The sequence below is a fragment of the Sminthopsis crassicaudata genome, chromosome 2 (genome assembly GCF_048593235.1).
Source record: "Sminthopsis crassicaudata isolate SCR6 chromosome 2, ASM4859323v1, whole genome shotgun sequence".
NCBI classification, from domain to species: Eukaryota; Metazoa; Chordata; class Mammalia; order Dasyuromorphia; family Dasyuridae; genus Sminthopsis; species Sminthopsis crassicaudata.
The window spans coordinates 165830655-165858414 of record NC_133618.1 but is presented as its reverse complement, the minus strand read 5'-3'; the positions used below and the strand labels follow the sequence as shown (position 1 = coordinate 165858414).

The window sequence follows — 27760 nt, the reverse complement described above, 5'->3', positions numbered from 1 at the left end:
TTGTATCTTCCAGGTTCCTATGCAATACAGCATCAGACTTTCCTTTTTATCACCGGACATCCACATCTGAGCTTCCTTTTGTCTTTGGTTCAACTATGTCATTAGTACTGGACCTAGCTGTAGTTGTCCTTTGCTTTTCCCCTGTAGCATTTTGGACACTTTCTGACCTTAAGGACTCATCTTTTGGTGATATCTCTTTTATCATTTTCGTGCTGTCCATGGGGTATTCGTGGCAAAGATTCTGGAGTGGCTTGCCATTTCCTTCTCCTGTGAGTCACCTTTTGTGAGAACTACTATGACTGTGTATTTTGGGTAAGCCCTCACAGAATAAGCCATAGTTTCATTGAGCTATTTGTTGAAAGTTCCTCTGCTACACCAAGGCAGTAATCCATGATAGCTCAGACTAGATGGCTTCTAGTTCCTTCCAATGTTTAGAATTCATGATTCTGTGATACAAAGCTTTGGCTACCATTTACTCCACTCTATTCACAAGAATAATGTGAGAAAGATATCCTTTGTCTGAAGTAGTTGCTTTTAGTTGCTTGAGATACTTGTCTAGAAGGATATGTCTAAATAGTAATAAGGGTTCTTGCATTGGTAGTATTATTTAATTCAAATTATATAACTTTTCCTGCATTAATTACCATGTCTCCCAACTCAGTTATAAACTTCATGGATAGAGATTATATTAATAATTCTTTTATTCTCCTCAATATATTCTTTGTAGTAGACACTAAGTAATGGAAAGAACTTCCCTTCCATCTCCCTTCAAAACTACAAGAAAATCATATACACAGAAATAGGAGAACATGTGGAGAAGAATAACAGTGCTATTTGTTTCATTTTTCAAGCAAGAAATGTATGCAGAAAGCCTGGATTCAAGGAGGCAATATAATTCCATATTCACCTCTGGTCAGACCACATTTGAAATTCTGGTACCCTATTTTAGGAAGAATATTGATGAACTGGAGGGCAGTCAGTATTTTACAAAAACTGATGTCATTGTGGATTGGTTAGATGAATTGGGAATGTTTGCCTGGAAAGAAAACTTGGTAGGGGAATAGAAAGAATTAATGTACTCTTCAAATATTTGAAAGGCCGTCACCTAGATGGGAGGGAAAAATTATAACCAAAAGGTGAAAGTTGCAAAAATGAAAATATCTGCTTAATGAAAGTAAAAATCTTCTTATTAATTACAAGTAGTGAAGATGGAATGGACAGCCTTAGGAGGTAATGGGTTCTCTTTCATTAGTCTTCCAAGGAAAGGCTGAATAATTATATATTCAGTATTTTGTAGAAGGAATTATTATTGAAAGACAGAAGGCTCCAGATGGCTCTCTCAATTCTGAAATTCTGTGATTCTATAAACTATTAAGGACCATAGACATATGACTTGGTGTGCTAACACAAGGAGCCCATATTCTATGCATGTTTACATACCTCTGTAAATAACTACATGAATGTGAATAGAGTTTTATCATTTGTAATTGGTTTATGTTTTGTTTTGTTTAGATTATAAACTCCTACTCAATTATCATGGTGATGTGGCTAACTTTCTTCTTCCAGTAGTTTGCTTGAGAGTCACAATTCTGGGAAATTCTGAGTAGTAAAGGGACAGTTATTTCCATGTCATTTGTTCACATTAGAAAATAATACCCACTCCTCCCATTTTGGCTCAAATTAAACTTAAAACTGTATCACAAAACAGATCTAGCTTTTTCTTCATTTCTGTTTTTAGAGTGTTCTTAGTTTTATTGGTCCTCACCAAACTTTACAATCTCAAATAATACAGAACTGTGGGTTATTAAACAAGGTCCCACCATACACTATATGAAGAGGAAAGTAAATGAGAAACAAAGGTTGAAAGATACTTTGTCCATAATGTACTTACTACCAAAGTATAAATATGCAAACTTTTTTTTTAAACATTCACCTTAAACTAGAATATAATATAAAATTATTTATATGATTTACATTTCTGAACTCTTTTCATTCAAGGACATTGAAACATTAAATGTTAATTCATCCAAGGTTCTTCACTGATGGATGGAATGTATTCAGTGTTGCTACACTGAGATATCCATCAAAGTTCCATTTGTTCATGGTTTTTAATAGCATCTGAACTTTTAAGAATCATATGAAAATAATATGGGGAAGCACAAAGGTAAATAGTCCCAAAGGGTATGGAAACATTTCAGATACTTAATAAAAAAACAAATCTTTATACTTTCTATAGTTGGGTTGTTGATGTTTATGATTTTTAGTCTGGAAAGGGTTAAAAAATGGTTCTGATAAGAAATGGGAGACAAGTAAGAAATTGGTGGTGAATTAAAAAGCAAAGATTCTTTACTTGTCAAGTGTTCTTTTAATGAACTTCCAATTTTCCCTAACTTTGCTTTTTGTTCCTTCAGTTCTGTGCTTTCTTGTTCAGTTATTCCTAGTCATGTCTGACTCTGTGACACTATTTGGGGTTTTCTTGGCACAAATACCAAATGGCTTGCCATTTCCTTCTCCAGCTCATTTGACAGATGAGGAAACTGAGACAAAATGGCTCTTAAAAGGCTTTCCCAAAGTCACAGAGCCAGTAAGTGTCTTAGGCCAGTTATGAACACAGGAAGATATTCTTTCTAACTCAAGGCCACACTGTACCCCCTAGCTGTCCTCTGTACTTTCTTACCCCTCCCCACACATATCTCTCCTCAACTAAATAGCCATACTTCCTTTGCTTCAATGTATTCTCTGAAATTTCTTGGAATCCCAATATTTCTTTCTTTTTTTTTAAATAAAGCTTTTTTATTTTCAAAACATATGCATAGTTTTCAACATACAGCATTGCAAAACCTTGTATTCCATTTTTTTCTCTCTTCCTTCCTCTCCCCCATTCCCTAGATGTCAAGTAATCCAATATATGTGTAAACATGTGCAATTCTTCTATATATATATTTCCACAATTATAATTTAACACAAGAAAAATCAGATCAAAAAGAAAAAAAATGGATAAAGAAAACAAAATGCAAGCAAAAATAACAAAAAAGTGAAAACACTTATTTTGTTGTCTACACTCAGTACCCATAGTCCTCTCTCTGAGTGCAGATGGCTCTCATCACAAGTCCATTGGAACTGGCGTGAATCACCTCATTGCTGAAAAAAGCCACATCCATCAGAATTGATCATCACCTAATCTTCTTGTTGCTGTGTAGAATGTTCTCTTGGTTCTACTCACTTCACTTAATATCAGTTAATGTAAGTCTTTCCTGGACTTTCTGAAATCATCCTGCTGATCATTTAATATAGAACAAACATATTCCATAACATTCATATACACCATAATTTATTCAGCCATTGTCCAACTGATGGGCATCCATTCTGTTTCCAATTCCTTGCCACTACAAAAAGGGTTGCTATCAACATTTTTGCACATGTGGGTCCCTTTCCCTCCTTTATGATCTCTTTGGGATACAGGCCAGGTAGAAATACTTCTGGATCAAAAGGTAAGTAGTTTGATTAGCCCTTTAGGTATAGATTCCATATTGTTCTCCATAAATAATTGGATCAGGTCATAACTCCACCTACAATGTGTTAGTATACTAATTTTCCCCAATCCCCTCCAAAATTTGTCATTATTTTTTCCTGTCATCTTAGCTAATCTGAGAGGTGTGTAATGAACCCTTCTCTTTCACTCAATAAATAGGAATTAAAATGTAGAATTTCAACAAAGACACTATAATAAAATTATTAAGAATAATGGAGACAATATGGTTCTGTGCCATGCTGGCAATGGCAATGTCTTTGGGATTTAATGAATTGACCATATCAGAGTTTGGCAAACTATAGCCCATGGACCAAATTCAACTGGGAACTAAGAATGGCTTTTACATTAAAAATATTTTTATTTTATCTAAAAATATAAAGAACATCCTTAGCTAGTCATACAAATATGGGTCCCCATGGACCATAGTTTGCTGATCCCTAAACTGTGATATGACAGGGACAAAGAATAATGTGGAATGCCATGTGAGTAAACTATTCCAATAAGTACCAAATGGGAAGAATGTTGAAATAGATTTTTACTCTACCTGAAATATATATAAAACACATATAGATTTTCTTTCAAAATAAATTTAATCTAAATCATATCATAAATGGAAAAGAACAGTAGTAGAATCTGTGGGTTCAGAAAAAAAACTCACTAGGCTATGATGCATGCCAAGAGTCACAGAAACACAGCTCAAGTCAATAAATATTTATCAAGTGCCTACTTTGTGTAAAACCTTGTACTTGTATGTACTTGAAAAGTGAAAATCAAAGGTCAGAAATGAAAGTAATAAAACTGAGGCTCTATAGGTCAGAATGGAAGAGAGTCAGTAAGAAAAGGGAGGCAAATATGTAATAATGCAACCAAGGCTCGTAATCTTGGGTGCTTCTATACTGATCATTGTAATAGTAAGACTTTCAAAGACAAATATCTCATTTTATGTTCACAAGCACCCTGAGAAGTTGGTGCTATTATTATGTCCACTTTACCAATGAGGAAGCTGACAGAGGTTAAATAGCTTTTTCAAGGTAAAGCAGTTAGTGTTTGAAGTAGGATTTAAATTCAGGTCTTCTAGACTCCAGCTTTTTATTCACTTTGCTGCCTGACTCACTGAAATTTCTGATTCAGGTCCTCATCCCTGTAATAATCAGAATTTAGCTTCTGCTTAGGGCTATAAAGCATCAGGAAAAGATCCCTCAGATCCCATGCAAGCATTCAGGTCAACAATACGTTAAATATCAAATAGGTTATATGTAACACAAAGAGCAGCTAAGGGGCACAAGGGATAGAGTACTGGGTCAGAAATCAGGAAAACATCTTTCTAAGTTCAAATCTGGCCTCAGATACTAGCTGTGTGACATTTAACCTTGTTTGCTTCAGTTTTTCCACCTTTAAAAAGAGCTGGAGAAGAAAATGGCAAACTACTCCAGTTATCTTTGACAAGAAAATCCCAAACAGAGCCATTGAGTCAAACATGACTAAAATTGACTGAGCAGCAGCAAAAATAACACACCAAATTCACAAAGTAGAAAGGACTTGCCCCAAACTCATAAAGAGTAAAAAGACCTTCTCTCCCTAGTACTTTTTTACCTTCCTCAGGAAGGTACTACACTAGAAATAAGGCCCTTTCTGTAGGGGATCACCAGAGAGTACATCTTCTTTCAGTGAGGTCCACCTTTTCAGTAACTTATATAGTGCCCAAGATTTGTCATAAAATTCTAGTTAGCAGTCTCTAAAAGGAGAAATAATTCGAGAGTCCATAGGGAGGCAACTGCCTTTTCCACTTGCATGGACCACAAAGGGAAGGACAATATCTCAATTTGATCCTCCATGTTCTGCCTCTGGATTTTTACTGATACTTGGATTCCATTTTTGCTTGGTCAAGGAATTCCTCAGGTTGGTTCTCATGATTTCATGTTGTGTAGAATTGCCTCCATTTCTCCTCAAGAGGTTTGGTGTAGGAATTCCAGAAAGCTTAATGCAGGAAAATGGCTTATTCAGGAATTCTTCCATCACCCTTCATTTACCATTACATTCAAGGAGCTTCTCATTACTCCACTTCTGCCTCACCCTTGCTATAAAAAGCACAGACTTTCCCCACTCTCCCCTGAGGCAAGATGGATTGGGATAGTTGTGGTTCCCTGCAGGGTTTATGAGGATTTATAGGCTTCTTTACAAATGTGTATTCAACTCTCTACTCTGATTCTCTCTTTCTCTGGATCTACCTCCATCTTTTAAAGACCAATTCTATATATGACTTAATTACTCATCCTTAACATGTATTATTGTACATATACATATAAGTATATGTATATATAGGTACATGTATACAAATGGCAAGCATATCTGTAATACTGTACAATAAGTTTATGCAAAACTTTACCATGTGTAAGGCACTGGACCAGGTACTAAGTCTCTAGCACCAAAGAAAAAACAAAAAAGTATATCTATCTTTCTAATCCAGAAAAGAAAATCTTACTTAATTTTTAATCTTGAGGTTAGATTTTATTTGGATTTTTAAATAATCTTTAAATATGATCAATGTTTTGTTTTTTCCTCCCAAAATAACTTATAAAAATGCTTAATGTGTTTTGAAAATGGCTTTCTAAAATTCTGAGAATATTCTTAGAATCATTATTAGAATCTATATAATTTCCCTATCATCACATGAAAAGATCATAATAGCAGTTAAATGTATAGATGACTATATATTTGTGATAATGGACTTAAATGAATTATTGAAAACAAACATGATCATATTTTTAAAATTCAATTTTAGCCATGGACTTCAAGGCCTCTTTTCACATTTTTTTTCAATTACATCTACTGAGAAAATTTTACAATTACAATTTCATCTTTTCCCTGTTCCCAAATATTCTCCAGTATAGTTATTAATGAGTAAGTAAGAATATCTCCTCTCAAAAAAAAGCAAAAAGGGAAAAGAGGAAGAATACATATAATCCATATATTTTAGAATTGAATCTTGAATAGGTGATAGATGTTATTTTACTGGAAATATTTGGCAGAAGTTTTCTAAAGAGGACAGCTTGATTTTTTGGAATATTTCAAAAGGGGCTTCTTTTAAAATCTAATTTAAAAAATACAATATACCTAACTCTGACGTACAACAGAAGAGAAGAACATAGTTCTAAAAATAAATGTTTGCTAAAATAAAGAGGAGCTAATAGAGAAAATTACTTCAATGTAAACTAGATTCTAATGGATTTAATGATATTAAGAAGGCAAGGCACCAAAATTTATAAACAAATCTAATTACCAAATGGAAAACATGGATTCATTGTGACAACCATATTGGAAACAAGTAAATTTATGTCTGGACAAGCCAAATGGACTATAGAGCTCAGAGAAATGGCAAATTTCTCAGTGTAGTGAGCTAATTTGGATAATTCAATTCCAAAATTAATTTCCTTCTCTTCTTATACTATAACTTTTTTTTGGAGGGGAGTCTGAAACATCTAGATAAAAGAGCCGTCATTTTACTGCTCTACTAGGACTGAGTAGATAAACCATCTTTTCCAGTTTCGTTGCACATACTTTCTTCCCATACTGCTTGATTTGTCCTTTTCTTCTTCTCCTGATGCATGACATTCCATTTACCATCCCTTTATCTTTATACTAGCTAATCTCACTGTAATGGCTTTCTCAATTTTGTCTCATTGAGTCCCTGTCTTCCTTCAAGTTCAGTCCAGGCACTATGGTATTGCATGTGGAGAGTCAGGAAGGCTAAAATTTGAATCCCGCCTCAGATACTGGTAGCTTTATGAGACTGGGCAAAGTTATTTTACTTGTAAAGCTCAATTTCCTCATCTGTAAAATGGAGATAATGGCATCTTTCTCACAGAATTGTTGTGAGAGTCAAATAAGAATTCATAATTCACAAATCTTAAAGAGCTATATAAAAATTAGTTAAGATAATGATGTTTTTCTTTCCTGATCCTTCTCTATCTCCTGGTACTGCCCCTCATTACCTTGTATTTACTTGTAGTCATTCTTTTTATTTATTCTATGTTTACTTATATATAGTCTATTGGATGGAGAGCTAGACTTGGAACCTAGAAGATCTGGATTCAAATATCTCCTGATACTAGTTACTTGTCTAAACCTGGGAGATTCACTTACCTTCTTATAAATCTCTGTTTTGTTACCTGTAAAGTGGAGTTAAATAAGATTACTTCTAAAATTTCTTCCAGTTTCAAATCTATAATCATTTCATCCTATAATCCTAAATGTACATGTTGTTTCCATGAGAACACAAGGACCTTGAGAGTAGGTGACTTTTATCTTTGTATTACATCTGTAGTACCTAGTATAAGGCCTGGCACATGGAAGTCCCTTGATAAATGCTCAATGATTGACTGATACAGTCTAAGAAGCTTACTGATGCCTGATTAATTTACATAAATAAAGATATATAATATGCTCAGAGATGCTCAGCAATATAGGCACAAAATAGTCTTATGATAATAAATTATGTATTGAATAATGGATCAACTCTTTGGGCCATTAATTTATCATTTTCTAACACCAAAGAAAATAAATAATAAGGAGAAGTCCTATAAAAAGAGAATCTAGAAAATAAAGAAAAGTGTGCAAATAATTTAAATCTATACATTAGAGATATCCATCCAAATTAAACATATTTCAAGGAAATATTGAATTATAAACTTTGTACAACTAGTTATCAAGAGGCTAATAGGAACAAAAATATTTATTAAGTGCTATGTGCTAAATACTAAATTCAGGAGATAAATTAAAAAATGAAATTGTATTCTAATAGGGAAAATCAACACATATAGAGGAATAATGACCAGGATAGGATGCTTTTATCTGGGATGATGAGTAGAATAATAGGGTGCTTAACCGTTAAGGCCTTTTCAGAAGCACTAATAATGTTTATTAAATTATATTTCCCAGAGCAGGACAGACAGCAGGTGAGAAAATGACGGAGAGCAGCATTAGGTCTGTGTTTGGTAAGAAGGTACAGTAGCAGTGACAAGTTGTAAAATAGTTTGGTTTTAAAAAAATATGGTTGGCTCCTGGGGCTCACTCAGCCCAAGACCTTATTCTCATCAATCAGGACAAACTAAAAAATGACAGCTGGAAGATATTTTAGTCTAACCCACTTGTCTTAGTGAGTCAGTAAACTAACATGAAGTACTGGGCCTACAAAGAGAGGGGGGCTAAGATAGTCCCTAACATAGGCAACTTAAAATCTAATTGAGTTTTAAAGATGAGAAAAAAAGGCCCAGATAAGGGAAGAAGTTTGTGGAAGGTTCCACAAGCAGCGATCAATAATGTGAGAAAAATCACACAATAAAGAAGTCAAGATTTTCATTTTGTTTTGTTTCAAATCCAATAGTTCTTTACACCACATCATATTTTCTACCAAATTGTGACTTTATTCACAGTTCTTAATTTCTATGTCTTAGTGACAGAGCCGTCTGCTCAGTATGTTCTTTTGTTACCATCATCAATACTTCTACTTATTTACTCTCTACAAGGTGTGAATCAAAAAGGAAGCTCGCTCATAGAGAAAGCAGCTGTACTTGATGGGGAACTTTGCATCAGTCAGGGAGATAATTTGTTAAATCCCAGATTGAAATAAGGGACCAAATTTTTAATAAACAGGTCATATCATAAAGGAGCCAAGCAACATTTGGACTTCTGTTTTGTACTTTTTTTCTACTCCAAGAGTATATATATATATAGCTTGAAGTCTCTTGGCATTTTGATAGTAACCTAAGCAATATTTGATGAGTGTTGACTATGAGCCTAAGGACTCAGTCTCTCTACTTACCAATTTGTATCACAGCATTTTATATCTGATTTCAGGGGTTCTGAGATCATGGTATTTCTTGAATTTTGAAGTGTCTTTTTTATTCTGTTTGTTTCATTTCTAAGAAATAACACCATTCAAACACGGATCAATCAATATCCACTAAGTGACTTTTATGTTCCATGCACTGTGCTAAGAATTGATTTTAAATAAAATGCTTTCACATTTTACATATCCACATAGTCACACAAAATAAATAATATGATTGTTTACTCTTTAAGGAAATCAAGACAAAAATTTTAAATATTTCATCTTCTGGAGACTGACTTAAGAGGTAAACATTTCAAATTACTGCTTTTACCTTTGCTTTTAAAACAATTTTTTATTTAAATTTAAAATAATTTTTTGTTAAGATTAAGTGAGCATGCTAATAGATAAATAAGGAACTTAACTAGTTAAGGGCTAAACCAGCAATCTCTTATAGCTGAAATGGGGCAGATGTTAGCTAAAGACAATCCCTCGACCTCAGCCGACTCAGCCCCAGCCCCAACGGCAGCCTCAGCTCCATCCCCATTCAGGAGTGGTACTATAGAGAGTATAATTAAGATAATTGAGGAGCAGAGTTTACTTGTAACCTGGGTACATATCGCTAAACTCTTGGCTGCATTAAGACTCACATCCCCTTGGTTCTTAGAGGAAGAAAAGATAGATGTAGATAAATGGAAGCTAGTGGTATTTGAAATGAAAGAATTATCTAGGAAAATCTTAAAGTTTGTTTTCCTGAAGTTTAAAATTTTTATGATCAATAGTCAGATACCTATTCAAAGAAAGTAAACAAATAGAAAAAAATATATAAAATTGACATGTCCAAAACAAAATTCATAATCTCATCCACCTAATGTGCTTCTTTCCTACCTATCCTAACTGCCCTATCTCCATCAATAGTGCCATTATCATTATAGTTCTGTGGGCTTAAATTTTTGGAGTTGACTTTTATCTTTTGTTGGCATTCTTCTTGTCTTGTTGATAACTTTTCCATATACATTATTGCATCTTGGGAGAGTGTTATCCTACCTACTCCTAACTCTCCATAGTATATTGCCCTATAACAAAGAAAAAGCACTGAACAAAATTTATACAGAAATAACAAGTGACAACTTATACAACATTTAGAACTTTGGGGGGAAATTGATAGAAGGTAAGATAACAACTGCCTAGGAACAGTGATATATAATCTGTGATCTGTAAAACTTAGGATTTTTTCTCAAAAGTATTTTATTTTTCCAAATACAAATAAAGATATTTATTACAAATAAAGAACATTCATTTTTATAAAAGATTTTGTGTTCCAAATTTTTCTCCCTCTCTTCCTTCTCCAAGACAGCAAGCAATCTTATACAGATCAAACAATACTTTTAAATACTTTAAAAAATATTTCTGTATTTGTCATGTTGGGGGAAAAAAAGACCAAAAGGGAAAAAAAAAACGATAGAAAAAGCAAATAAAAAATGAAACAAAAAGGTGAAAATACTATGTTCTGATTTGTATTCAGACACCATAGTTCTCTCTCTGGATGTGGGTGTTATTTTCCATCCCAAGTCTATTGAATTATCTTGGATTACCTCATTGACAAGAGGAACTAAGTCTATTGCAGTTCGTTATCACATAATCTTGCTATTACAATGTTCTCCTGGTTCTGCTTACTTCACTCAACATCAGTTCATGATAAGTCTTTCCAGGCTTTCTGAAATCAGCCTATATATCATTTCTTATAGAACAATAATATTCCATATTATACCATAATATACCATAATTAATTCAGTCATTCCTCAATAGATGGGCATCCAGTCAATTTCAAATTCCTTCCCACTTGAAAAAAAGCTGCTACAAGCATTTTTGCACATGTGAGACCTTTTCCTTCTTTTATGATCTCTTTGGGACACAGGACCAGTAGAGACACTGCTGCATCAAAGCGTATGCACAGTTTTATAGCCTTTTGGGCATAGTTCCAAAATACTCTTCAGATTGGTTGGATCAGTTCACAACTCCATCAATAATGCATTAGTGTCCCAGTTGTCCTGCATCCCCTCCAACATTTGTAATTAACTTTTCCTGTCATCTTAGCCAAACTGAGAGGTGTGAAGTGGTATCTCAGAGTTGTCTTTATTTGATCCCCTACTTTTCAAATGAGAGAAAAAGAAAATGTGTTTCATAATCTTTTCTCTAGGATTAAGGTTTACCTTTTACCTGCCAGTCATCTATTGGATTCCAATTATGTACAAGGCACTGTGCTAGATGCTAAAAGGGATGGCAAGATGAATATGTCATTTTCCTCATGACCATAATAAGAGATAAAATCATATTTACTCTGAACATGTACACATGAGTATATATATATATGTATATATATGTATGTATATACAGACAGATAGATTAAAAAGAAAGCAGATAAAAATGTCATCAAAAATAGGTCTAGGTTATTCTGTGAATGAGAGGAACAAAGTAAAAATAAGTCTGCAGCTATAAAGTCGAAAGGGAAAGATTGTTTGGAATAAAAGCTTGTTTAAATAATTTGGTTTATGATTTCATTATTGTTACTTTGAATTTAAATACAAACAGTTTAAGCATGACCTTTTCGAAACTTTCTACAGTCTTAATCTCAATCTGTTTTCCCTACTTTATATTTTATGCTTCCCTGAATATAAACTACAGTGAAACTGCATTGCTTACCATTTCTTAAAAATGGCCCTTCCTACTCCTTCTTTGTATTTTCCCCTTATCCCTGGAATGCCCTCTCTCCCTTCCTTCTACCACCTTCCTCTGTTAAAATTCTACCCAACCTTTTAAAGCTTGTCTTGGAAACTACCTCCTTCCAGAAGACTTTACAGATCACCTCTACACCTCATCTCTCCAACCTCCTCCCAGCTAGAAGAAATTTCTCCCTCCTCTAAATTATCAGAATACTTGGACCTTTTTGTGTTACTTATCACATTATACCCATTTCTCTGATAACCTTCTCTTTTAAATTATAATTTACTTGAGGAACCATTTCCTCAACTATTGTTTTCCTCAAGACATATGCTAAGATACATTGAGCATATTAGGTATTAATACTTTTTAAAATGAACAGAAAAGACAACTATGAAATTTCCTAGAAAATTAGCAATATAACAGGTAACGCCCTTCAATAAACTGATAAGAAATAATCACCTTGGCTAGTAAGTGATATTTATTTTTGTGAAAATATGTATATACTTACAGCTTTTGGATTGGCTAAATATTTTTGAACTTTTAGGAGCTATACTAGGTATTGGCAAAATATTTACCTCTTTGGAAATGTTTCTTTCTTTGTGCTTTTTATGATATTTTTCTGCTTCTGTGTCTGTAAGATAAAAAACAAATCAAACTTTAAGAGCATTTTCTTTATAAATTCTTAGTAGATAACTATCTTGTTATTTTTAAAAAGCATGCTTTCTAGAGCACATTAAGAAACCAAGAATAACAACAATTAAAGATAATATAAATTAGTAAATATTAATTTATTTTGAGGAAGTTTTTAAACATATAGGTTGGTACTCAAAAGTCTTAATCCTTTAATCTTGCATTCTAATGGCATGAAATATTACTAAGAATAATAGGACCAATTCCATCCATTGAATTTTTTATCTTTTATTTTTAGTTCCTTCCCAAATCAGAGGTGAAATACGTGGGATCAATGGAGTATTACAATATAGAATTAGAGGTATAAACTTTTATCCTTATATATTCACCTGTGTTCTGAAAGTACATCTTTAAATAACTTAATCTTAGAAATATTTTTTTTATGAATCACAAGTACTTGTGAATGAATCAGATTTTGGACTTTGAGAAAATCTGTAAGTAAGCTATAAGCAATAAAGTTAGCAAAATACATTTTGTCATATTTGTGAATGGTGGTTGAGATATTTTGACATAGATTTTAAAGAAAAATACACTTTAAAAATATGTTTTCTACTGTATCACATCATGTCAAATTTGCTAGATTATATAATGACAAAATTTTAATTTTATGCATTATTAAATTTTTTCAAACACTGTGACACTAATTTCCTGAACATATATCTGCATTTTTGACACCCAAATTTAGTTCTTTTCTGTTCTCTTCTTCTCTCATCTTTCCTTTTTTTCTTTTCCTCTTCTCTCCTTTCCTCTCTTCTCTTTCCATATTATTATATTATCATATATTATTCAATTATCTAACTTTGAATAATTGGTCTTATTGATGATCATCATATCACTTCTCTTACACAAAAGTATAATGTTTGAGTCTTAAATATGGGCTATGCTTTTCTAATATTTTCCTTAATATTACAGTCTAGGATTTGAGGTATTCAGTGATTTTTATTACTGCTGATACCTGTTTTTTTTCTTACTGTTGAATTTTAATGCTCAGCAGAAGTCTTTTATCTTTAGCTCCTTCCCAAATCATCAACTCTGGTTCCTTTTCTTTACAATCCAGTTATTGACAGATTCTATTGAAAAGGAAAGTAAAAAAAAAATTCTGCCAAAAGGTAGGTAAATTTAATTCCAAAAGTTTAGCTTCATTTTGGTAACAAATGACTTATAAATTTAAGAGGAAAAAGGGGGATGGATTCTGAAGAAATGAAATTAATTTAACTGATCAATTATTCATAAATGAGCTATTATAAAGCATTTCAAATAGATATACAAATTGTCCCAAAAGTCTTAGGGCATTATAACTTTAATAGTTACAGAATGATTACAAATATTTATTAACTGTAGCTTACTAAATATTACAGCTTATAGTTGCACTAGATTTTTGAGACACCCTATATATGTATTTGAAGTGTTTTATAATGGTTCACTGTAAGTTATTAAAGCTTACAACTGCATACAACTGCAACTTACAACAGGTATTCTGTATATTTTGAATATCATATTTGATATGATGGTATAATTTAATATTATTCTACAGATTAATGATTTGAAAAAAAATTTGGTTGGGCATAGTATAGTATAGTATAGTATAGTATAGAATGGGTACTGTGTGAGGGGTTGTTACCTGACCAAAAATACCTCACACAGCTACTGGCTCATTTCCATATTGAATTTCTCTCCAGGGTTATAAGTAGTCTAGTAGGCACTGGTAGTTGAGATGACCAACAATAAAGAAAGTTTCTTTGTAATTGACTTGTCATCCACCTCAACCTAAATCTTCTCTCATTTTTTGGTTAACTTAATCCTAAACTGTGCATTTATTTTATTGTTCAGTAGTATCCAACCCTCCATGACCCTATTTGGGGTTTATTTGGCAAAGATACTGGAACGTTTTGCCATTTACTTCTTCAGCTCATTTCAGAGATGAGGAACTGGGACAAACAGGATTAAACGACTTGTCCACTACAGTAAGTATCTGATGCCAGATTTGAACTTGGGAAGAGGAGTCTTTCTGGTTTCCTGCACAGTGCTCTATCCACTTAGCTTTCCTGTGAATTTATAGATGTAGACAAAAACAACTGAAAATGGACAGCATTTCAAGTAACATATGAAACAGGACAATGGGGAGAGAGGCTAATTAACAGACATCAGAATGTTCAGCTGATACATATGGAAGAGGGGAGAGAGGCTAATATGGAAGAGGCTGGGAAGCCTGTTTCAAAAAAGACACGATGTGAAATAGAGATGCTATTAAAATATAGTTATTTGGAGCATGTATAGATATTGTATAATTCATTCTAGTATGCCAGTCATACGATAAAGAGAAGCCTTTTTGATTGTTCATGTACCTGGAACCAGGGATATGTTAAAAAAGCATTAGTCTTCAAGAGACAGTCCTGGTCTGACTCCTTTTTACCTAGCTGCATTTCAGTGAGAGGAAAGAGGACTCTAGGACCTATGGAAAGAGGACCTAGGTCCTCTCTATCTGAGACTTAAGTATGGCTTATGAATGTGAACCTCAATTCTTTGTCTTCATATTTGTTCTTTCTTGTCTTAGGTTAAGGAAATTGGTAATAGCTATGACCTTGGTAACTTTGAAAGATAAGAAAGTGATTTGCTGGAGATCCAAGACTATTGCCCATGCAGGGATTTTGCAACAGTCAAATAATCATAAAGGCCTCAAAGGAAAGAATGGCCTGTGAGATCTATACTATCAGTAGCTGATTCAGTGACTCATCTAGTAGCTATATTTGTGAAGTAAATTTCTTTTGGAAAAATTAACTGATATTAGTTAAATAAAAGTTGTGTTTTAATCATTGGCAGCTAATTTGGGGGAATACACAGAAATAGAGGTTAAGTTGACAGCATTAGAGACTGAAACTCCTCAAGAGTAATTAGTTAGTTAATAATAGCATTTTGCATTTATATAGCACCTTAAGGTTTGCAAAGTACTTTACAAATATTATATAATTTCATCCTCACAACAAACTCTGAGATGTAAGTGCTATTATTATCCCCATTTTGCAGATGATATAATTGAAGCAGGGTCACTCAGCTAGCAAGCAGCTAAGGCTGGACATGAACTCAGATCTTTCTGATTCCAGATCATGTTCTTTTCACTGTGCCACCTAGAACTCTGAGGCAGATTGTACAATTAGTCCCCTCACCCCATTATCTCAATGTGGTCAGTTCAGATCAGTATCCTGTTAACTTAGGTTTGGTTTTGAAACAGAATGGAAAAAAAATAATATTCAAAAACAAAGGTTTCCTGAGCTATAGCATATATTCAATAAAGTCACCACAGCCCTAAATTGAATAGAAATGGTCCTCCATTTGGCCTGGTTTGGGGACATCTATGATATATGAAAGGTCCCAACTCCATGTCGACAGGCTTCCTATACCCTTAGGTGAACAGCAACCAGGGCAATGTGCCCAGAGGTCACCTAGCATCTGCCACCAAGGAAGGTATAGCTTAAGCCTTAGTACCCTAGACTGATGACGTCCCAGGGTCAACTTTGTTACTTTCTGGGAAAAACCAGGGTGAATCTCTTATAGGGAATCAAGGGAATCATGGCATATAAGTAGTTCTATCATACTGGAGACAGTAGAGTAATATAAATAAGCATTTAAGGGAACAGGCTTGTACTTTCAGGCAAGAAACTTAGTCCCTTAGGCTAATCAAGTCCCAGGGTGAACTGTGTCACCTTTCTGGGAAAAATCAGCCTGAATCATTTGCAGAGGATGAGGAAAATACTAGTAGATAGTAGTCCTATCAAAATATAGAAATATAAATAAGCATTTAAAGGAATATGCTTGTTCTTTCAGGCAGTGATATAAGCAGTTGGGGGGAGGAGGGTTGAGTATCCCCTCTCTCCCTTTCTACAGACAGCTAAATTGAGGTTCCCCAGGATTTCTCCAGAAGTAGTGGGAAGAAAGATGCTATGGAGCGGATTCTTGTCCTCTCTATACTTCCATATCTGCTGGGTTTCTCTTCAGTTTTCTATTTCAGTCCATTTTCACCGACTTAATCACATCTGTCCTTTCCTTAATGCACATTCAGCTATACCACAAAATATCAATTTTCTTGTTTTCTTTTGCATAATCAGGACTCAACCCTCCCTTTTTCTATCCCTCCATTTGACTTTCCTGCACATGCAGCATCTTGGTCCTGTGGCTTTCTTTCCAGATTTAAATCCCTTGAAAACTTGGGAAACTCTGGGTCAAGTTTTCCAGTAAGTCTTCATGTCAGGAGCTACCCTAATAAAAATGGAGCATACCCTCCACTAGCATGATTATTGGTTGGCTTCACACTGATATGGGTTTTTATCAGGACCACTATTGATGTGATATTGGTTAAATGTAGAATGACGAAAATCTCCTAAGTCTGGCCATGTGCTTGAGAGGCTTTCGGAAGTCTGTTGTCCTAGGATAATATACAAATCCTTCTGTTTCTCTCTTAAAGCTCTTTGCAATCTAACTGAATCCTACCTACCTTTCCATTCAGGATGTACAGAGCATACATTAAAAATTCTGAAACTGGCTTCCTAGGTAGAAGGGACATTCCATCTCCTCCCTGGAGATCTGCATAGACATAGACCTAGAAAGCTTTCCTTCCTCACCCAACTCTGGAATCTCCTCTTTGGTTCAAGAGATAGCTCAAGGACCACCTCCTCTTCCAGAGTCTTTGTTGATTTCTGTAGTTGTTGGTGTCCATCCTCCAAACTTTGTATATATATTTTGTCTCAGTCCTGTGTTCGTTTATCTGTAAATGTATCCTTCCAGTAGGATTCAAGCTGCATGACTATAGACTCTCACTTTTTTAGGTGTAGCCACAGGACCTAGCAGAGCTCTTACAGCATAGTGAGTAGATAATAAATGCTGGTGTACTAATTGGTTCATTCATTCACACAACAGTAAGATTTAAGTATACACATAAATCCTAAAGGAATGTACCTATTAGACATGATGATAAAGAATATGTGGGGAAGCTAGGGGAATGGGGGGGGTTATGGAGAATATAGGCAACTAGATTGACCAGTGGATAGAGTGCCAAGTCTGGGAGTCAAGAAGACGCATCTTCACAAGTTCAAATCTAGCCACCTACTAGCTGTGTGATCCTAAGGAAGTCACTTAACCCTGTTTGCTTCCATTTCCTCATGTGTAAAATGAGTTGAAGAAGAAAATGGGCAGCTGAAGTACAGTGGATAGACTGCCAATTCTGGAATCAGAAAGACTTGAGTTCAAATCTGATCTCAGACACTTATGACCCTGAGCAAATGACTTAATCATGTTGGCCTCCAGTTTTGTCACCTGTAAAATGAGCTGAAGAAGGAAATAATCCAGTATCTTTGCCAAGAAAACCTCAAATGGGGTTACAAAGAGTCAGACATGACTGAAATGACTGAACAACAAAAAATTCAAAAAATGGAGAGAAAAATAGGGTTTCTAGAGTGCCCACAGAAAACTAAATCTAATGTTAAAATAAGAAAAAATAACAGTAAGTAGAGCACTAAAAACTGACAAAGACATTAAGATGAATATGTTTAGATTTCTTTACCAGTTTATAGAGTGTCATACTACTAGAATCTTATCTATAGAAAATAAATGCCTATGAATGTCTAATCTTTAAATAAGAAAGTTTCATTCCAAAAAGTTGTTTAGTTTAATTATGTTTATGCAGTCTGAGGGAAGGAAACAGGTAATGTGACAAGTATCATCTTCAAAATAAGTATACCTTGTGTATGTTTATTTTTTTTAATTGCCAATGCCATGATAAATATATGAAACTTTTGGTTAACTGCAGATTTTGATATGAATAACAAATAATCGGCAAGTATAGACAAAAATTAAGAACAAAATATTCAATGAAATAGAATGTGAAGAAAATTCCACAATTCTAGATATTCGAGGATACTAAGGCTAGATTAAGTGCAGCAGTCAGAAAAAGATCAAACTGTAGATGACCTAGTACTAACATGTAGATTATAGGGTAAGAAACAATTACCAAAAGATAAGATAAGCATAGGTAAGGAAGTCAGTGAAATGTGAAGAATAGGAGTGAGTCAATTTTTAGAAAAGTAGAAATAGAAGAAAGTTAAGTAAAGGCAAACCTATGTTTCTATTTGTTCAGATGATATATATGTTCTTTTCCTCTGCATCCTCAATTCAGTAGGTCAAGTGAATCAATATGCATTTATTATGCTCCTAAAACATATGTATTGTAGTGAATACTGGAAATGCAAAGAAAAGCCAAAAATCTCTACTGTCAGGGAGTTCACAATTTAATTGGGAGGGAGGGGTGTGTGACAGCATAAAGAACAACATGTATAAACAAGATACATATAGGAAAAGCAAGAAATAATCAATAGGGATAAGGCATTAAAGTTAAGAAGAATTGAGAAAGGTTTCCCAGAAATGCGATTTTCTCTGGGAAATGAAGGAAGCCAGGGAAGTTAGGAGGCAGAGAAGAGGAGTGAGAACATTCCAGGAATGGGGGAAAGGCCAGGGAAAATGCCTAAAGGTGAGAGTTGAGTATGTTCAGGGATGGGCAAGGAGGCCAGGGTCACTAGATCCATCTCTCTTCTAGGAGACCCAAACAAAGGGTGACAAAAAGTCCCTGAGATAAAGGTATAACTCATCATGGAGGGGGAAAACTGTCTTGATTGTGCATGAGCTCTTATATTTTGGTACCCTGAGACTTGAAATAAAGTCTGATATACACACACAGACGGGTGTATTACACTCACACACACATATATACACATATATTTCTATGCACACATATACATATAAATGTGCTAGAGAGAACGAGAGAGATAAAATAGAAAAAGAGAGACAGAGATGAGAAAGATAAAGAGAAATTAGAGTAATTTTCTGGGAGCTAATGGCCCGCCCCTCTTTTTATTATTTTCAATTTATATATAAAACAATCTGTATATAAACAATTTGTACATAATTGTTTGCATGTTGCCTTCCCTTTTAGACTATAACCTCCTTGAGAACAGACATTGTATTTTGCCTTTCTTTGCAAACTCAGTTCTTAGTATAATATATAGAATAGATAGTAAACAATAAATCTTTGTTAACTAATTGACTGATTGATTTCTCACTTTCAATTATAGGTAGCTATAGGTGGTATAGTGGATAGAAAGTTGGATGTGGAGTAAAGAAGACCTAGGTTTGAATTCAACATTTTATGGTTTCTAGCAGCTGTATGACACTAGGATAGATGCTTAATATCAGTCCCAGGTTTCTTATCTGCAAAATAAGGATAGCATAGCACCTATCTCCCAAGGCTGTTGATAAGATCAAATGAGATAATACATGTAAAATACATACTATATAAATGCTACTATTATCACAACCTATAAGAATATAGACATGAGTTATATTCTGATATCCCATATAAGAGAGAATATAAACCAAAAAAGTATGATTTGTGAAAAGTCTCCCTAGTTAGAAGCCAGTTCATGTAAACTCACAATTTGGAGTTCTGAGATCTAGGTTTCATTAACATAACCAAAAATATGTTTTTAACTCTACAAAAACATGTGACCTAATTAAGTTTCTTTATTCTCTGAAATTTCAGAGTGCCTAAAAAAAGCATTTTCATGTTGAGAATTGTCCATTGAGAAATATATTGAGAAATAGTTCAAGACTTTTCTTGAAGATATCCAGGGATATCACAAGAACTCACTAATCTATTCAGATAATCCATCTCACATTTGTATAGCTAGGAAATTTTACTTTATATAAAGCATAATTATGCCTCTTTATAACTTCTCATTTTACTCTGTGAAGCCAGGCAGAGAAAATCTAAACCTTCTTCCAAGTGAGGAAATGCCTCCCCCCTCCAATACTTAAAGACTGGTATCATGCTTCCCTCTGTCTTTTCTTCTTCATGCTCAAATGGCATGAGAGTTCCTTGCTTGCTATTTTATGGATATTCTAATTTTATTGGCAGGTAGATATAGTATATAGATAACTGCTTCTGGGGTCAGGAAGTCAGGAAGACCTGATTTCTTTTCTTTTTTTTTTTTTTATTATATATATATATATATATATATATATATATATATATTTTTTTTTATAATATTATCCCTTGTATTCATTTTTCCAAATTACCCCCCCTCCCTCTATTCCCTCCCCCCGACGACAGGCAATACCATACATTTTACATGTGTTACAATATAGTCTAGGTACAATACATGTGTGCGAATATCATTTTCTTGTTGCACAATAAACATTAGAATCCGAAGGTATATGCAACCTGGGCAGACAGATATTAGTGCTAACAATTTTCATTCCCCTCCCAGTGTTTCTTCTCTGGGTGTAGCTACCTCTGTCCATCATTGATCAACTGGAAGTGAGTTGGATCTTCTTTATGTTGAAGATTTCCACTTCCATCAGAATACATCCTCATACAGTATTGTTGTTGAAGTGTACAGTGATCTTCTGGTTCTGCTCATTTCACTCAGCATCAGTTGATTTAAGTCTCTCCAGGCCTCTCTATATTCCTCCTGCTGGTCATTTCTTACCGAGCAATAATATTCCATAACCTTCATATACCACAATTTACCCAACCATTCTCCAACTGATGGACATCCATTCATCTTCCAGTTTCTAGCTACAACAAAAAGAGCTGCCACAAACATTTTGGCACATATATGTTTCTAGGAAGACCTGATTTCAGTTTTTTACTAGCTATGTGATTCTGTCAAGTCTTTCAGTTTCCCAAAGTGTAAAATGGGGGTAAAGTAACACCTGTCTCCCAGGATTATTGTGAGGATAAAACAATGCTGCTAATAGAGTGGTTTTTGATTATTTATTTTAAACAAATACAAAATTGGGGAAAAAAACATTGCCATGTGCATAGCAGCACAGAAGAAAGGATTCAAAATATAAAACCATAATCTTCCATTTCAAGAAAGCCTATATTTTTTATATAGGCTTTGCAGGTTTTTTTGTCCTCTACTGTATACTTTTTACTTTTTTTTTTTTTTTTTTTTTTTTTTTTTTTTTTTTTTGCCTTTCCTCCTCCCCTTTCCCTGAGGCAGCTATAATTAAGCATGGATATGTGAATGTACCTGTTATACCACATACACACATGCATATATATATACCTACTTGCAAACATATATACACACATACATTTATAATTATATACATAGATACATTCATATGCATAAAAATAATATGATTGTTTGAACCCTCTTTCTCTGAAGGTGAATAACAGCTTCATTCATAAGCCTAAATCTTTCCATAATTTTCTAATTCTACCAGTACATCATTTCCCATACCATAGTAATATTCTAATCTTATGCTATCTAGACATTTTAAATAGTCTAAAACACTATTGATTAATGTGGCTGACATATAGTGTAGTTTTGATATTTTCAACTTTAACTTTGTATGAGATCATTATTTTTTATGCTTTTTACATAATAAATTTCACTCTTGATTTTTATTTTGTTTGTGAATATCTCTTATTTTCTTTCCTTCTTGACTCCTTTGCCTTACTTCTATCCACTACCTTGCTCTTCCTCCTATTGCTTAACCTACCCTCCAAACATAGTAGACTCAATAAATGTTTTCTCCCTTCCTCCCTCTCTCCTTCCTTCCTTCCTTCCTTCCTTCCTTCCCTCCTTCCTTCCTTCCTTCCTTCCTTCCCTCCTTCCTTCCTTCCTTCCTTCCTTCCTTCCTTCCTTCCTTCCTTCCTTCCTTCCTTCCTTCCTTCCTTCCTTCCTTCCTTCCTTCCTTCCTTCCTTCCTTCCTTCCTTCCTTCCTTCCTTCCTTCCTTCCTTCCTTCCTTCCTTCCTCTGTAAAAGGTAGCATATCCAGTTGAGGACAAAACTCCACATGTGTCTTAATAAAACAAAATATGGCAGGATTCTATATTTTTAGTTCTAGTTACTCTTCTTTTAAAGCAAAGTGTTTAAATTACACTTGCTTATTACTATTATCATTATTATTTTTTGGCTACCATATTTTACTGTTGACTTTTTTGGTGGCTGAAAAAGCCACCCAAGTATGTAATCTCAGCTGTATCCACAATTCTTATCCTCACTTTCATTTCATATCCAATTAATTTCCAAGTCTTATTGATTTTTACTTGTACAACATCACTTCTCCTGGACTAGTGTAATAGTTTTCTATCTTTCTAACTCTGATTCCTCTCAACTATTCTCCACACATTTGCCAGAGTGATAAAGAAGAGGTCTGACCATATTCTACCCACTTCTGTAATCTTCAGTGACTTCCTATTTCCACTAAGAATAAATACAAACTTCTCAAATTAGTATTAAACTTCTTTACAAATTGGTTCCAGTCTAGTTTTTCAGTTTTATTGTATATTATTCTCCTTGACAATCTCTACAATCTTCTCATTATTCCTTCCATAGTATACTTCATTTCACATTTTTTGCCTTTGCATTGGAATCCTCCATGCTTGCATTCCAAGGAAGTGTACTTCCTCCTCGAATCTTCTGTCAAATCTCAAATGCCATTTTCAACCGCTACTCTTTCACCAAGTATTTTGCATTTATTTTGTATATAATTCCTGTAATCTTGCATTTAAAGAGGTAATGTGGCATAAAGAACAGTTTGTAGAATGTAGAATCCTTGAGGGACTATTTTTAGGAATTAAACAGAGAACTTTATATTTGATCTTGGAAACAATAAAAGATACTACTACTACTACTAGGAAATGTCATGGTCAGATAGAGTAGGCATTTAATAAATGCTTATTAACTGATTGATGGATCTTAGAAGAAGGCAGTGCTCTTTCTATATTTCTATACTGTACCACTCCTGGAGTTATGAACTTCAGTCTTCTAGCATGAACTCCTAGTCTGATCCACTGTTCCCATAACTAGCCTTTAATGTTAATGGGTCAGTATCTATCCACAACCCATCGCAACATCACTCCCATTCTGCTTCATTATATCTTCTAATTTATCTCTTTCCTTCCTTTCTGCTGCCACCCTCTTCCAGATCATTATTGCCTCCTGCCACGGTTAGTATAATAATGTCCAGCTGAACTTATTTCATTCTTTTCTCTCAAATCCCTCTTAAATACAGATGCTACACTAATTTCATGTTTCTCTTTTGCTAAAAACCCTACAATAGTGCCCTGTTGCCTACTGCCATAAAATCTAATTTCCTTTGCCCAGATTTAAAGGGTCTCTAAGATATAGCCCCATCCCTATGTAGGCAATATTATTTGCTACTGATCGCCTACAAGAAATATCTACTCCAAAAGCTACAGATTATTATTTTCTAAAATCTCATTGCTTAGTTCCCTCCTTTCATTCAAAATGATCCCTAAAGTTGAAAAAGCATTTATGGAATATTCCCTCCTAAATAAACATGTCTTTCAAGCCTCTTTATGCTAATATACTGATTAGGGAGTGGCAATATTTAGGTAGTTTTGGAGAGGGACAATTTCTGGAATTTAGAAATAACACCAGATTCTTCATTCAATGGCCAGTCGACCTTCTGAGTCAGATGATATTGGTTTCTTGTATCTGTCAAATGAAGAAATGTAGAAGAACTCATCCTTCTTTCCTTTCTTTCTAAGCTGGCTTTGAACATTATTCACAGACTTATGAGCATAGGACCAAAAAATAAATGAGGTTTTGAGATTTAAAGGATCCTAGTAAATGTGAAATTATTAATATCCTATAGTGATTTCACTTGATGAATTTTTATGGTTGATCTAAAGTTTCGACATTCTATTAATGCTTTAATTATAAAAATTAATTCAGTGGCATAATAGTTTCAAAAATAAATACAATGTTACAATATTTTCTCTAATTGTGTGTTTAGGAAAACAGTTTATGATTTGCTGTTTACTTCTGAGTGTTAAGTGAGCTTATTTTTAAATATAAAAAACTTTCCAAAAGAGCCATAGAGACTATTCTATTTTTAAATTTCATTTTGTTTTAATGTAAAGGGAAGCTGAATCGTCAATGTACTTTGTGGATACTATTCTCCTTGGAAAACCTATGAGTTCTCCCTTGTAGTGGGCAGAGGTCACAGAGCTGTACACAGAAATTCTGCTTTTATTGGCCCCAGAAATAGTTATGAGTTATATAAAGATGCATGCATATGATATTTGTGATATTCTAAAATATAATTTGGCAGCTAGGTACCTTGGTGGATAGAATAAGGAATTGGAATCAAAAAGACCTACATTAAAATTCTTCTTGAGATACTTGCTACTTGTATGATCCTGAGCAAGTCAATTATCATCCTAAGTTTTAGAATCTTTATTTATAAAGTTGAAATAATCATGCTATCTGCCTCACAAGATTGTTGTGGGGATCAGATGAGATGTATATGTAGAATTCTTTGCAAACATTAAAATTATTATTAAAGAGTCAGCTAGGTGACATAGAGGACAGCGTGCTGGATTTGGAGTTACAAAGATTTTATTCTTTGTAAGTTAATGATCCTGAGCATATTACTTAACATTTCAGACTCAGTTTATTTATTTCTAAAATAGAGATAATTATATCATATATCTTACAGAATTGTTGAGAGGCTCTGATGAGACAATACACGTACATGTACATATACATATACATATACATATATATATAATTTTTAAGCTTTAAGATTACTTTCACTCAAAAAAAAACTTATTTAGCTACTACTCTGTACTAGGCACTGTGCTACGTTAAAGTGGCAGATACAAACAAAGGCAAAAGACAGTTATTCTTAAGAAACTCAAAAGAATAGGATAGACAACACAAGCTATATGCAGAGAAAATTGGAAATAATCAAAAGAGAAAGGCACTATAATTAAAGGGTTGAGAAAGGTTTCCTGTAACAGGTGGGTTTTTTTTTTTCTAGGAAAGTCAGGGAGGAGAGATAAAGACGGGCACACCAGGCAAAAGAGAGAACCAGTGAAAATGCCCAGAATTGGGAAATAGATCATTATATCTAAATGTTAGCTAGTATTATTATTTAATATAGTATGCAATTCTACAGCAGTTAAGTTTTACATCATTATTACTAAATTATTATGTCAATAGGATACCTATCTCATGATCATATCTATTTCTTCTTCCTCTATAGACATTGTTTATGATTTGTTTTTTGGCATAGGATAGGTCAACAATTTTCTCATGATTCTCATGCTTCCTTGAACTAATATTCAACAACAATGAGATCATTTACCCAATTCTACAGTTCCTAAGCAAAGCAAAACAAAACAAAACAAAACAAAACAAACAAACAAAAAAAAAAACCTAGGCTGCCCCATACCAAATGGCTGTAATGTACTTCTTTCTCACTTCTGCCTCTCGTGATCCTTTAATTTCTTTAAAGCTCAACTCATATCCCACCTTCTATAAGAACCCCTTCTTGGTCTTTTATTAGGATGGAAGATGAGACATGGAATTTCATGTGAGCAAAAGTGATCAAGACTGAAGCCAGATAACAAAAGACTTTAAATACTATAAATAAAAGCTGACATTTTATCCTGGAGGAAATGGGGAACAGTGTCTTTTGACTTCATAGTAACCTGATCAGACCTATCCTTTAGGAATATCACTTTGTCAGCTTCGTGGAGGATGCCTGGGAAAGGGAAGAAATTCAGAGGAAGAAGGCTATTGGGAATTGCTCAAGAAAAAAGCAATGAGGATTTGAATGAGGTAAGTGGAGAGGTAAGAATAACTGTTAGAGATCTTTATTCATTAAGGAATAGAGGAAAAGGGGAAGAGCAACAGCAGCAGCAGCAGAAGAATCGAGAAGCATGACAAAGTATTTGGATGAAGGTCAAAGGAGGGAGAAACAGAAGTGAGTTTGTCCCTGAAGTATACTACAAGCTTTCTGAATGGAAAAAGGAAATCCTTGAGAAGGAGTTTAGAAAACAAAATTATAAAAGTCTGGCACAGATGAATGATATAACAAATGATGGGGAACTTCAATTATTCAACCCTTAGCTAGAGCTCTATCAAAAGATATGCTGTAGTGAGAATTTCATTCTTCAGAACATAGAGGAATCAACAAGGAGAAATTCTGTTATGCATCTGATTCTCATTAACAGGAAAGAACTGGTTGCTGAGTTGAAAATGATGAGAAACTTGGGATAAATGACTTCTCCACCCCTAGAGTTTATGATAAGGGATAGTTCAATATGCCTCCTAGTCTTTTGGGACACTGATTCAGAGGAAAGATAAGATCTCATGGAATAAAATTCTTCAGAGAACATCAACTCAAGGGGAAAAGTAATGCTCAAGAATGAAATTCTGAAAACATGAAAGGAGAAAAAGTGGGATTGGTCTGAAGAGATCTATGTGGATACATAGGGAACTGACCAACCAATTTAGTTTAACCAAAAAAAAACCATGCAGAAGGTAGACCAGAAGATGAATATAGCAACTTTTCACAGTTTCATGAAAATAAAGTCATGAAGAATGCTAAAGTTCAGAATAAGTTAAAACTGTCTAGAAAAGCTAAAAAAACAAAAAGGGAAGCCTTTTTTAAAAGCTATATTGGGAGAAAGGGGGGATAAAAAATGGATATGACATTTATTTGGGGTTGATGAGAAAATGATAACCGACAAGTGAGATGAGGTAGAACTGTACAATTCTGTTTCTATTTTCTCTGCAATGGAGAATGATTGGCCTTTTCACTTAAGATGACAGTACAAAGAAAGACCAACAGGAAGTTGATGTCCAAGATCATTAAAGAAATGGTAAAATAAAAAAAAAAAACACACACCTAATAGTTCTTGATGAATTCAAGGTATTTAGCCCAGATGCTAACTTTTTCCTTGCTTCCTGAAAGACTGGCAAGATATGACTGCTGAGTCACTGCATCAGTGATATTTGAAAGATCACAGAAAATGTGAAAGGTAAATGATGTCATGATTTTCAAAGAAAAAGAAACAGAAAAGAAATTTCAAACTACACACCAGTGGGCCCAATTTCAATTATTGGGAAAAACTAGAATGATTACAGAGATGGATGAAAATCTAAAAA

The 27760-nt window shown here is 34.0% G+C and overlaps 1 protein-coding gene across 2 annotated transcripts in view; it reads right to left on the bottom strand.

The window, feature by feature from the left end:
• SEL1L2 (SEL1L2 adaptor subunit of SYVN1 ubiquitin ligase) overlaps window positions 1-27760 on the bottom strand; it is a 167909-nt gene that overhangs the window by 130651 nt on the left and 9498 nt on the right. For both annotated transcript variants that reach the window (XM_074287834.1, XM_074287833.1), the window contains exon 2: window positions 12659-12714. In XM_074287834.1, coding sequence (XP_074143935.1) covers window positions 12659-12714 — 56 coding nt within the window. The remainder of the gene's footprint in view (window positions 1-12658; window positions 12715-27760) is intronic.